Source organism: Anolis carolinensis, unplaced genomic scaffold (genome assembly GCF_035594765.1).
Source record: "Anolis carolinensis isolate JA03-04 unplaced genomic scaffold, rAnoCar3.1.pri scaffold_12, whole genome shotgun sequence".
In the NCBI taxonomy this organism is placed as follows: Eukaryota; Metazoa; Chordata; class Lepidosauria; order Squamata; family Dactyloidae; genus Anolis; species Anolis carolinensis.
In genome coordinates this window covers 17,131,532-17,145,491 of record NW_026943823.1, presented here as the reverse complement: position 1 = coordinate 17,145,491, position 13,960 = coordinate 17,131,532, and the positions used below count along the sequence as shown (strand labels likewise).

Genomic DNA, 13,960 nt, shown 5'->3' with positions numbered 1-13,960 from the left:
GTGGGCGAAACATCAGGAGAGAATGCTTCTGGAACATAGCCATACGGCCCGGAAAACTCACAGCAACTCTTCATCTTAAACATTGGTAGTCAATTTTAACCAATGGATTTAAACTTAAATTTTTACTGCTACGAATGATCTTAGTATGTTTTCATCTTATGTCTATATTTTTAAAGACACAAGTTTATATTTTTATTTTTGTGTTTTCTCTGTGTTGTAACTCGACTCGAGGAGAAGCAGGAAACAAATACAGTAGAGTCTCACTTATCCAACATAAACGGGCCGGCAGAACGTTGGATAAGCGAATATGTTGGATAATAAGGAGGGATTAAGGAAAAGCCTATTACACATCAAAATAGTTTATGATTTTACAAATAAAGCATCAAAACATCATGTTATACAACAAATTTGACAGAAAAAGTAGTTCATTACACATTAATGCTATGTAGTAATTACTGTATTTACAAATTTAGCACCAAAATATCACAATGCATTGAAAACATTGACTACAAAAATGCGTTGGATAATCCAGAATGTTGGATAAGTGAGACTCTACTGTACAATTGTTGTTGTTGGGTTGTCGTGTGTTTCCCGGGCTGTATGGCCGTGTTCCAGAAGCACTCTCTCCTGACGTTTCGCCCACATCTATGGAAGGCAACCTCTGAGGATGCCTGCCATAGATGTGGGCGAAATGTCAGGAGAGAATGCTTCTGGAACATGGCCATACAGGCCAGAAACCTCACAGCAACCCTGTGATTCCGGTCATGAAAACCTTCTACAACAAATTGTTGTTGTTGTTGTTGTTGTTTGATGACGTCATCTGCTAGAGGCCATATCTATGGCCGGATCTACGCATCCCTATATCCCAGGATTTCATCCCAGATTATCTGCTTTGAACTGGATTATGTGAGTCTACACTGCCAGATAATCTGGGATAAAATAATCTGGTATAGCCCCATGTAAGCCACCCCGAGTCCCTTCGGGGAGAGGGGGCGGGGTATAAGAATAAAGTTGTTATTATTATTATTATTATTATTATTATTATTATTATTGACACAACGACGTTTTATGACACAGCAAACAAGATAGATATGCTGGATTTCATATCACAAAACCACAAGTCGAACACTTCCCAAGTGTCTAGGACTGTGTGATGTATTTTCGGATGATGCGTGCAGATACCAGCAGGGTGGCCTTTTGCAGTTGGCAGATCGTGATTTTGTCAATGTCTATTGTTTCCAAATGCCGGCTGAGATCTTTTGGCACGGCACCCAGTGTGCCCATCACCACTGGGACCACCTGCACTGGTTTCTGCCACAGTCTTTGAAGTTCAATCTTGAGGTCCTGATAGTGGCTGAGTTTTTCCTGTTGTTTTTCGTCAATGTGACTGTCACCTGGGATGGCGACATCAATGATCCAAACCTTTTTCTTTTCCACATCTGTGATGTCTGGTGTGTTGTGTTCCAGAACTTTGTCAGTCTGGATTCGGAAGTCCCACAGTATCTTTGCGTGTTCATTTTCCACGACCTTTGCTGGTTTGTGATCCCACCAGTTCTTTGCTGCTGGAAGGTGGTACTTGAGGCATAAGTTCCAATGGATCATTTGGGCCACATAGTTGTGCCTCTGTTTGTAGTCTGTCTGTGCAATTTTCTTACAGCAGCTGAGGAGATGATCCATGGTTTCGTCGGTTTCCTTGCACAATCTGCATTTTGGGTCATCAATTGATTTTTCGATCTTGGCCTGAATTGCCTTTGTCCTGATGTCTTGCTCCTGGGCTGCAAAGATCAGGCCTTCTGTCTCCTTCTTCAGGGTCCCATTCGTGAGCCAGAGCCAGGTCTTCTCCTTATCAGCTTTTCCTTCAATTATAATAATAATAATAATAATAATAATAATAATAATAATAATAATAAGAAGAAGAAGAAGAAGAAGAAGAAGAAGAAGAAGATGATAATCTGGGTTCAGATCCTGGGATATAGGGCAGTGTAGATCCAGCCTATATAATCCAGTCCATGGATTATATGGTATCGTAGACTCATATAATCCAGTTCAAAGCAGATGTGGATCATCTGCATTGACAATCTGGATTATGTGGCAGAAAAAAATAGTTTATGAAATATCTAACATAACCGCGTTTTGCAAAGTTACCATCCATACGTGCACACTGTATACGTCTCACCTTGGCAAAGGTTTTCTGGCTGTCGTACTTTAAATGCAAAGGGTAGATGTAGAGCTGGTTCTTGTAGACAGTGAAAGGGTGGGAATACTTTGCGATTTCGGGGATGAATTCCTCCACCTCGACGGCCACTTCACCCCCAGGATCCGGCTTCTCAAAGGGTTTGATGGGGACGTAAGACGCCGTAAGGCAATCTGGAAATCAAGTAGTCATAATGATCCACGTCTAACCTTTCCTCCAAGATGAAACCATGTTTTGAGTTATTTTCCAAATATAAACCCCTTACTTGGGATGTCCAACGGGACACACTGCAACGTAATATTTAACTGGCCGGGTATCACTTGCAACTTCGTCTTTTCCGGCCTGTATAAATAAGAAAATAAAGCAATTACTCATGTACCGTATATACTCGAGTATAAGCCAACCCGAATATAAGCCGAAACACAAATTTTCCCTCCTGCATCTATCCTGAAATCTCTATATGTGTGTGTGTGCATTTCCGCTGTAGTATTTCCAAGCCCTATATATCTATCTATCTATATCAAAGGGTAATGAAATTTCGGCCTAGGACAAAACAACAAAACTACACATCCCAGAAACACTAAACTTGGCAGCACAACCCCTCATCCATGCCTCTACGTTCATACAACAAAAAGAAAAGAAAAATAAAGTCCTAATTAGAGGGAGAGGAATAATTGCTTTCATCCAATTGCTGCCAGTTAGAAAGCTAAGCTCCACCCACTTGGTCTGCTGTCAGTTAGAAGGCTAAGCTCCACCCACTTGGTCTCCTAGCAACCCACTCAGCCCAGGGCCACTTCAATCAGGCCTCTTCCACACTGCCTATAAAATACAAATTATCTTATTTCAACTGGATTATATGGCAGTGTAGACTCAAGATGAGCAACAACCCCCAGAGTCAGACACGACTGGACTTAATGTCAGGGGAAAACATTTATCCTTTACCTTAACTACCACCAATTCCTCAATACATTATTTCCCATACCACCATACTTCGCCACAGCAACGCGTGGCCGGACACAGCTAGTATTCATATATATCTATCTAGATATCTCTCTATATAGATAATTATATCTGTATAGGATTTGCAAACATGTGAGGCAAAAATTTCATATATAAAAATAATGTATACACATAGATACAGATATACAGGTATATGGAAATCTCTAGATATCTATATGTATATAGGATTTGCAAAAACTTACAGACATATGAGAGGAAATTCATATATAAAATTTATATGTATAGATATAAGTATTTCGGTACATAGGGATTGCAAAGGCTTGCAAGGGGAAGTGCCTATATATCTGTAGCAGAGATTAACAAATATTTCAGGGGAAAATGCTTTTATAAGATTAATGGGTATATATATATATTCTTCTTCCTGACTTGCAAGGCCTTATTTTCCTTTTCACAACACTCCCTTGGTTAAGAACGAGGGAGGCTTTGGAAAATAAAACACATTGATAAGGGAGGAGATAAATATTATAAGCCGGGGGAGGCTTTTTCAGCTGATAAAAAGGGCTGAAAAACTCGGCTTATCGTCAAGTATATGCGGTATTTATTTCACTGTATTCTTCACCTTTCTCCTAAAGCAGCTCATCATTAAAACCAAGTATAATGGGAATGTGCTGAAGTTTTGAAACGAATGCATACACAAATCAATGCAGTTTGACACCACTTTAACTGCCATGGGATTCTGGGATCTGTAGTTTGGTGAGGCACCAGTCCTCTTGGGCAGAGAATAATAATAATAATAATAATAATAATAATAATAATAATAATAATAATATAATTATTATGGTCCCGGTGGTGATTGGCATATTGGGTGCCGTGCCAAAAGATCTCAGCTGGCATTTGGAAACAATAGATATTGACAAAATTACGATCTGCCAACTGCAAAAGGCCACCCTACTGGGATCTGCGCACATCATCCGAAAATACATCACACAGTCCTAGACACTTGGGAAGTGTTCGACTTGTGATTTTGTGATATGAAATCCAGCATATCTATCTTGTTTGCTGTGTCATACAATGTTGAATAATAATAATAATAATAATAATAATAATAATAATAATATAATTATTATTATGGTCCCAGTGGTGATTGGCATATTGGGTGCCATGCCAAAAGAGCTCAGCCGGCATTTGGAAACAATAGACATTGACAAAATCACGATCTGCCAACTGCAAAAGGCCACCCTACTGGGATCTGCACGCATCATCCGAAAATACATCACACAGTCCTAGACACTTGGGAAGTGTTCGACTTGTGATTTTGTGATATGAAATCCAGCATATCTATCTTGTTTGCTGTGTCATACAATAAAATAATAATAATAATAATAATAATAATAATAATAATAATAATAATGAATGTATTACCCACTCTCCCTGCAGATAAAATACCAAGACCTTGCAAAACCATAACTCCCAGGATTCTATAGCATTGAGCCATTAAAAGTGGTGTCAAACTGCATTAAGTCTTACAATGTAGATGCACCTCTAGATGCAGTGTGCTATGGTTTACTTTCCCTTTGCAGACCAGACAGACTGGCTTTCAACTTACCACAAAAAGGGAGCATCTATTAATATAAATGGCATTCCAGCCCATTATGTGAAACTTAAACTCCCAGAATTCCATAGCACTGAGCCAATCAAAGTGATTTCAAGCTGCATTCATTCCACAGTGTAACTGCACCCTCATTTGGAGGAGAACAATAGTACTGTATATACTCGAGTATAAGCCTAGTTTTTCAGCCCTTTTTTTAAGACTGAAAAAGCCCTCCTCGGCTTATACTCGAGTGAGGATCCTGGTTGGCTTATATTTGGGTCAGCTTATACTCAAGAATATATGGTACATTTATTATTTTTCTCTATTGTTATTGGTATTATTACATTTTTTATTTTTCTCTATTATTGTTGCTACTATTACATTTATTTTACTCTATTTTTATTATTATTAATAATACATTTATTATTTCACTCTGATCTTATTATTATTATTGCATTTATTATTTTACTCTATTATTACTTGCATTATTTTCCTGTATTTATTATTATTATTATTATTACATGTATTATTTTACTGTATTATTATTAAAATGATACATAAGCACATTTACATTGAAGAAGATGAGAATAATGATTTAATCAGAGATGGACAATCTTATCTGAAATTAGAGCTTTATGTAAATATTCAAAAACATTTAACCTACTGATGCCTCAATTAATGTAATTTTATTGGTATCTGTTTTTATTTCTGAAATTTACCACTCTCGGCTTATACTGGAGTCAATGGTTTCCCAGTTTGTTTGTGGTAAAATTAGGTGCCTCGGCTTATATTTGGGTCGGCTTATACTCGAGTATATACGGTAATATACTTCCCAGCCGCCAGCTTTGGCTCCTCCGCTCACTTACTTCTTATATTCCACCAACAGTTTGAGCAAATCTTCGATCGAAAGCCGGCTGCTGTCCTGCTTATAGAGAGGAGAGAATTTCCCATCTAGATCCAACGTTCCTTGAGAGTCTTTGAAGATCGGTCTGGAAAAAGGAAAAACGAGGAGGTTATTACAGCACAACGGAAAATGCAGCGCCCGCAAATCGTTCCCTTAAAGTTCAGACTAAAACCCAGAGCGGACTGGATTGCCTGCAACCCCTTCTAGCTTGCAGAGGAGGCAGGGAAACAGGTCCAAAACGTACTCACCGGGCGGCCCACGCAAACGGCATCCGGTATTGTCCGAGGCGGCTGCAGACTAGTTTGGCAACTTTGTGGACCTTCTGCGCCGTCTGCAAGAAACAAGACACCTGAGGACGGACCCAAGTGAAAGGCTCTGAGATGTTTTGGTGGCCCAAGGAGAGCTCCAAAGGCAGAAAATATGTCATGAAAACCATAAGGGTATGCCAAAACAGTTCAAGATGATGTCCATCTAGGATTGCATCTACACAGTGGAATTAATGCAGTTTCATATCTCTTTCATTGCCATGGTTCAAGGATATTGAAGTCTGGCAGTGGATCTAGGTAAAAGGTAAAGGTTTCCCCTGACGTTAAGTCCAGTCGTGACCGACTCTGGGGGTTGGTCTCATCTCCATTTCTAAGCCAAAGAGCCAGCGTTGTCCATAGACACCTCCAGAGTCATGTGGCCGGCATGACTGCATGGAGCGCTGTTACCTTCCCGCTGAAGCGGTACCTATTGATCTACTCACATTTGCATGTTTTTGAACTGCTAGGTTGGAAGGAGCTGGAGCAACAGCTCATTCCGCTCCTGGGATTTGAACCTGGGACCTTTTGGTCTGCAAGTTCAGCAGCTCAGCGCTTTAACACACTTTGCCACCAGGGGCCCCGGCGATGGATCTACACTGCCAAATAATCTGGTTTCTGAATCCAGGGCCGGGCTGTGGCGCAGGCTGGTTAGCAGACAGCTGCAATAAATCACTATGACCAAGAGGTCATGAGTTCGAGGCCAACCCGTGTCGGAGTGAGCACCCGACATTTTAAAAATAAAAAATAGCCCTGCTCGTAGTTGAACTAAGCAACCTGAAAGACAGTTGCATCTGTCAAGTAGGAAAAATTAGGGGCTGCTTATGCGGGGAGGCTAATTTACCATATATACTTGAAGATAAACTGATATGTTGACACATAATCCAAGTCAAAACAGACAATCTGGATTCACAAACTTAATTATATCACAGTGTAGACAGGGCTTGGGAGTTTTAGTTTTACAAGCTCTCTAGCTTTTTCTGCCAAGGTGGGCAGACTAAAACTCCCAGGATTCCATAGCAATATTCCATGGCAGTTTAAGCAATGTCAAATTGCATTCATTCTGCAGTGTGGATGCATAATTTCTTCCAGGTGAGTAGACCATAGGAACTCATCACATCAGAGCTTGGATTCATTTTAAATCCATTTTAGGGGGCTTTAAAACAGCTCAGACAAGACATGTCCTGGGCCTCACCAAACTACAAACCCCAGAATTCTGTAGGAGGCAGAAACCAGATTTAAAGTGGATTGATGCTCTAGTGTGATGAGGCAGTTAGACAGCAGCTTGAGCTCCTTCCATCAACCCTTTTTGTGACATCATCTAGCACAGGGGTCCTCAAACTTTTTAAGCAGAGGGCCGGTCCACAGTCCCTCAGAGTGTTGGGGGGCCAGACTATAGTTTAAAAACAAATATGAACAAATTCCTATGCACACTGCATATGTCTTATTTATAGTGCAAAAAAAAAGGGCCAAAGAAATGTTATGGTTTGCAAAGGCACTTTGCTATATTTGTGTGTTAACTGGAAAATGAAGTGCATGAAGCCGATTGGCTGAACCTGCAAAGACCTGTAATTTGATTTGAAACTCTTTCTGTTCTGCTGCTGGAGAACCGTTTTGAACAAGTTTTTGTTCAGTGTGAGTCTGTGTGGTGACTGAGTACTGCCTGGGGAAGATGGCTCTGTACTCAGAGAGTCCTTGCTATTTCTGAGGCCTTGTTTGCTACTGGGAAAAGAGGATGAAGAACCAGGACTGTATTCTTCACTGAAGCAGATTTATGGACTGAAAAAGGACTGTTTATGACTGCTGGGTTTCTGTAAGCAATCAGAGGGACCATTGTGAATACCATTGTTCTTTGGATCTCTTGGAATTAGTAAAGTTCTTGTATTATTTGTTCTGCAAATCTGAGTGGTGCGTCATTGTTCTGCAGGGTGACTCTCGGCTCATGAGCTTCCGTTTACCATCTACAATGCGCAACACGAAAGAACAATATTTAAAAATAAGAACAATTTTAACCCACATAAACCTACCAGGATTTCAATGGGAAGCGTGGGCCTGCTTCTTGCTAATGAGATAGTCATGTTAATTAGGATTGTTGTTGTGTGCCTTCAAGTCATTTCAGACTTAGGGTGAGCCTAAGTCTAAAACCGAGGGTGGGGGCCGGATAAATGACCTTGGAGGGCCGCATGTGGCCCCCGGGCCTTAGTTTGGGGACCCCTGATCTAGCATCTAGAATGTATTTTTGGATGTATTTTCCAACTGTATTGACAGCTGTTCACATTCTTAAAATGTATGTATTATCTAATTTATAGGAAACAGCATTGGTTTCAGGAAGTTTGCAAGCAAAGTGTATTTTGTCCTGCAATGAATTGCCGTTAAGGCAAAAAAGCATCATTCTTGCAAGGATATTGGCACTTTTATAATGTGTTCCCCATCCTAATGACCAAGTTGTAACCTGACCATGACTTGACCTACCTTTATGGGGTCCGAGTTCTTGATATACGGCTCCGCGCAGTGCGTGATGCTCCCTTGGAGGACCTTCTCCACCCGGGCGACCAGGAAGATTTCCGGGTGAGGCTTGGCGACCGAGAAGACCCCCTTCGCGGAAAAGAGACGGAGCAGAGCGTCAGAACCTACAAAGCACATCGGAGGCGGCTCGGGCACCACGGAGCCTGCGTCAATCTGATCAATAGAGAAATGGCAGAGCTGGGAAGAAACTTGGTTTTTCTACTGAACCACTAGAAGACACTTCCCTAGACATCAGTGGGTCCTCCAGGGTGAGTCCATGGGATCCAAACCTCTTTGCACAGAACTGGAAACTTCCAAACTTGCAATAGTTGAACTGACGTTCCTTGAGTTTTCCAATGGCACAAAAGTAAGAAAAACAATGCCAACTTTGGGTGCATCAACACTGTTTTTTACAGCTCTATATCATATGCTTATGCCCATGTTTACAACCATATACCTACTGTATATATTCAAGTATAAGCCTAGTTTTTCAGCCACTTTTTTAAGACTGAAAAAGCCCCCCTTGGCCTAAACTTGGGTCAGGGTGCTGGTTGGCTTATATTTGGGTCAGCTTAGACTCGAGAATATATGGTACATTTATTATTTTTCTCTATTATTATTGATATTATTACATTTATTTTACTCTATTTTTATTATTATTAATAATACATTTATTATTTCACTCTGAGCTTATTATTATTATATTTATTATTTCACTCTATTTATTATTACATGTATTATTTTCCTGTATTTATTATTATTATTATTATTATTACATGTATTATTTTACTCTATTATGATTAAAAGGATGCATAAGCACATTTACATTGAAGAAGATGAGAATAATGATTAGATCAGAGTTGGACAGTCTTATCTTAAATTTGAGCTTTATGTAAATACAGTCTCACTTATTCAACACTCGCTTATCCAAGTTTCTGGATTATCCATGCCATTTCTATAGTCAATGTTTTCAATATATCATGATATTTTGGTGCTAAATTCGTAAATACAGTAATTACTACATAGCATTACTGCGTATTGAACGACTTTTTCTGTCAAATTTGTTGTAAAACATGATGTTTTGGTGCTTAATTTATAAAATCATAACCTAATTTAATGTTTAATAGGCTTTTCCTTAATCCCTCCTTATTATCCAAGATATTAGCCTTATCCAAGCTTCTGCTGGCACATTTAGCTTGGATAAGTGAGACTCTACTGTATCTGTGGAAAGTCCGGGGTGAGAGAAGAACTCTTTGTCAGTTGGAGGCCAGTGTGAATGTTGTAGTTAATCACCTTGATTAGCATTGAATAGCTTCATCTCCTGGCTACTTACTGCCTGGGGGCATCCTTTGTTCAGTGGATAAGTGAGACTCTACTGTATCTTGAAGATGCCATATATCCCAAAGTCCTTACCTGCTTTACGTAGCGTAAACATGATTCTGTGACTTTGTCCAAAAAGTGGTTGTTCAGGGGGCTATTCCCAGGATCTTGAGTGGAGACCTCCGGCAGCATCTCTTGGACCGGAGATGGGTTCAAATCCACGTGGAAATCCGCCGAAATCTTGCAACCGCTTTTCAAATCGAACAAAGCCAGGCTGAGGAAAAATGGCTCTACCTGCATATTAAGGCAAGGAAGGGAGGATTTATTGACCATTATTTTTATATACAAACGGGTCACGACTCCCAATCCCAGAATCCTCAAAGTGGCAACTCAAACATTAGTGCAGGCATGGGCAAACTTGGGCCCTCCAGGTGTTTTGGACTTCAACTCCCACCATTCCTAACAGCCTACCGGCTGTTAGGAATGGTGGGAGTTGAAGTCCAAAACACCTGGAGGGCCCAAGTTTGCCCATACCTGCATTACAGCATCGGCAGGGATTTTCCAACAATATATACATCCGGTTGTTGTATGTATTCCGAGCTGTATGACCATGTTCTAGAAGTATTCTCTCCAAACGTTTCACCCACATCTGTGGCAGGCATCCCCAGAGGTTGTGAGGTATGGAGAAACTAAGCAAGGAAGGTTCATATATATCTGTGGAAAGTCTAGGGTGAGAGAAGAACTCTTTGTCTGTTGGAGGCCAGCGTGAATGTTGTAGTTAAGCACCTTGATTAGCATTGAACAAAATCTGGCTACTAGTATTAAAAAACTCAAAAATCAGAATAGTAAATAAGAAGCAACATTCTGAAAACAGAGGAGTTCCAGACATGGGAACCAGGGGCAGCTAACGACTCTGAACAAAGGATGCCCCCAGGCAGTAAGTAGCCAGGAGATGAAGCTATTCAATGCTAATCAAGGTGATTAACTACAACATTCACACTGGCCTCCAACTGACAAAGAGTTTTTCTCTCACCCCGGACTTTCCACAGGTACAGTAGAGTCTCACTTATCCAAGCTAAACGGGCCGGCAGAAGCTTGGATAAGCGAATATCTTGGATAATAAAGAGGGATTAAGGAAAAGCCTATTAAACATCAAATTAGGTGTGATGTCTGGTGTGCTGTGTTCCAGAACTTTGTCAGTCTGGATTCGGAAGTCCCACAGTATCTTTGCAGGTTCATTTTCCAATACTTTTGCAGGTTTGTGATCCCACCAGTTCTTTCCTGCTGGGAGGTGATACTTGAGGCATAAGTTCCAATGACTCATTTGGGCCACATAGTTGTGCCTCTGTTTGTAGTCTGTCTGTGCGATTTTCTTACAGCAGCTGAGGATTATTATTATTATTATTATTATTATTATTATTATTATTATTATTATTTTGACACAAAGACATAGTATGACACAGCAAAAGTGATATATATGCTGGATTTTGTTATTATTATTATTATTTTGACACAAAGACATAGTATGACACAGCAAACGTGATATATATGCTGGATTTTGTTATTATTATTATTATTATTATTATTAATATTATATTGACACAAAGACATAGTATGACACAGCAAATGAGATATATATGCTGGATTTTGTTATTAGAGTCAGTAGAGTCCCGCTTATCCAACGTAAACGGGCCGGCAGAATGTTGGATAAGTGAATATGTTGGATAATAAGGAGAGATTTAGGAAAAGCCTATTCAATATCAAATTAGGTTATGATTTTACAAATTAAGCACCAAAACATCATGTTATACAACCAATTTGACAGAAAACGTAGTTCAATATGCAGTAATGTTATGTTGCAATTACTGTATTTACGAATTTAGCACCAAAATATCACGATATATTGAAAGCATTGACTACAAAAATGGCTCGGATAATCCAGAAGCTTGGATAAGCGAAGCTTGAATAAGTGAGACTCTACCGTATATATAAACCTTCCTTGCTGAGTTTCTCCATACCTCACAACCTCTGAGGATGCCTGCCATAGATGGGACGAAACGTCAGGAGAGAATACTTCTAGAACATGGCCATACAGCCCGGAAAACATACAACAAACCTTTGATCCCGGCCATGAAAGCCTTCGACAACACAATATATACATCGTAATAAAAATGGCTCAAAGATGGCATACGTTTGTTGGCGGATCCTTTGCCTGGTCGTTCAGTTGGGCCACAAGATTGAAAGTCAAGGCATGGCAGTTCACCAGGAAGCGCTGGCTGCATTTTTCCTCAAACGGCTTCACGTCCGGCTCGATCCCGGAGAAATCTAGCCTCTGAGGAAGAAGGAAGGAAGATTTTGGAGGAACGTTCCCTGGCTGCCTTATGATGCAGCTCCACTGTAGGATGAGTGCAGTTTGAAGTGCCATGGCTCAATGTGATGGGATCGTGGGAGTTGTAGTTTAGCAAGGCCTTGTTTAACGCATCAAATTGCAAAGCATTCCATAGCATTGAGCCTTGAGTGGTATAAAACTTGTTGGAGATGACATCCTGGACGACACAAGTCTCATTTACTAGATAGGTAGTGGATAGAATAGACTGAGGGAATCCTCTCTATAATCCCATGCATGCCCAGATAGGCTTTGCTGTTTTCTCTCGTCTATCCTGTTTACATCCACTCCCATCCCTTGTTGTTTTAGCAATGTGATCTCTGCAGGGATGAGGTTACATCCCTACGTAGACTGGAATTTTTATGGCCCAAAGAGAAGGCAAAATGTAGCTATCTAGATATCTTTGTTATTTTTACCTGCTTACCTACCTTAGAAGCTAGCTTACACAGCTAGCTAGCTCCAAAACCTTTTTCTATCTACAATGGATTTATTTTTACCTCAATAAATACCTTTTGAACTTTTAAGATGACTTTGCAATCCTTTGCCATCCTAAAGAAGAAAGGCTTCCCTTAGCTTACCTCAACGTAAGTTACTTGCTGTTTGGAAGGCGTGCTTCTGCACTCTGCTATATTGTTGAGAATCTACCTCAACAAAGAGGGTTATTTTGAGCCCAACAGCTCACAGATTCTCAACAAAACTGCATTCATTCTACAGTGTAGTTGACCTCCTGAGGTTGGAGGAATCAGAATATTTGCATGGAAGGCCAAGGATGGACATGACTTTGGACTGCATTTGGATTCCTTTTCCCATAGATGACTGGGATTATTGTTGCTGTTTTTGCAAAGTGGAGAAAATAAAATGGGAGAGAGACAACAGATTTCTCTCTCTCTTCCTTCTCCCTCCCCATCCATTCTTCATTTTGCATTGCATCCCTTTTCAATCAGAAGCTGCTCCAAGGACCTTTCTTTTGTTGGGCGGGAAAGGGGAAAAGCATACATTTTGGTAAAGCAATGTGTGTTTTCAGGTGTGTATTTTTGGAGATGCAAAGCACCTGCACTTCCGGATCGAAGGAGAAGAGGTTCTGCCTCCCGTCGTTTCGGCTGAGCTTGTTCAGCTGCTCCGTTTCCCTTCCGTACTGAAATGGAAACAAGCATCAGCTTCAATGGAAGGTCAAAGCAAGCAAAGTGCCTGACATTAGCAAAGTCCTTGCCTTCAGGAAAGTGAAAGAGGCCCAATCTTGCAAAATAAATAAATAAATAAATTGCAAGCAATCGATTGGAACAGATTGCAAAAACCAGAGCTGTCAATTCATCCGTTTCAAGTATCCGGGAGTGCCAAATCAATTTCATTTCAGGTTACAAAAAGCTGGACCTCCAGTGCTGAATTCATGTAAAATCCACCAAGTTTGATACCAACCCTTAGATAACATTACCCATAATCCCCCAGCCAACATAGCCAGTGCAAAGGAGAAACCTTTCTATGATTGGACGGGACTGTTTTGTCTATTTTCTCTCTCTCCTGGATTATCAGCAGTATCACAAGGCTTTTCTTTCAAAATCCAGAGATGGAAATGGCAAGATAATTTTCTAAAATATATTTTCCAAAATTAAAAAAAAAATATTCCAAAATTAATCTGGATCTATACATTGGGAGCTCAATGTTTTCCATGTTGCCAAGATTGCCTTGGGATGTGAGGCAGACCAAAGAAAACAAAGCAACCCGCCTGTTTCCAAACTGAAACTGGGCAAAATAACATTTTCCAAAGTGGCAAAACAAATTCCTTCCAAATTGAAATGGC

At 40.2% G+C, this 13,960-nt stretch overlaps 1 protein-coding gene across 5 annotated transcripts in view; it reads right to left on the bottom strand.

Moving 5' to 3' along the window:
- Nucleotides 1–13,960, bottom strand: part of dock11 (dedicator of cytokinesis 11) — a 132,599-nt gene that overhangs the window by 82,650 nt on the left and 35,989 nt on the right. For all 5 annotated transcript variants that reach the window (XM_062963910.1, XM_062963914.1, XM_062963911.1 and 2 more), the window contains exons 10-17: nucleotides 13,214–13,297; nucleotides 11,968–12,108; nucleotides 9,870–10,070; nucleotides 8,424–8,546; nucleotides 5,898–5,980; nucleotides 5,612–5,734; nucleotides 2,460–2,536; nucleotides 2,177–2,367 (exon numbers count right to left, since the gene is read on the bottom strand). In XM_062963910.1, coding sequence (XP_062819980.1) covers nucleotides 2,177–2,367; nucleotides 2,460–2,536; nucleotides 5,612–5,734; nucleotides 5,898–5,980; nucleotides 8,424–8,546; nucleotides 9,870–10,070; nucleotides 11,968–12,108; nucleotides 13,214–13,297 — 1,023 coding nt within the window. The remainder of the gene's footprint in view (nucleotides 1–2,176; nucleotides 2,368–2,459; nucleotides 2,537–5,611; nucleotides 5,735–5,897; nucleotides 5,981–8,423; nucleotides 8,547–9,869; nucleotides 10,071–11,967; nucleotides 12,109–13,213; nucleotides 13,298–13,960) is intronic.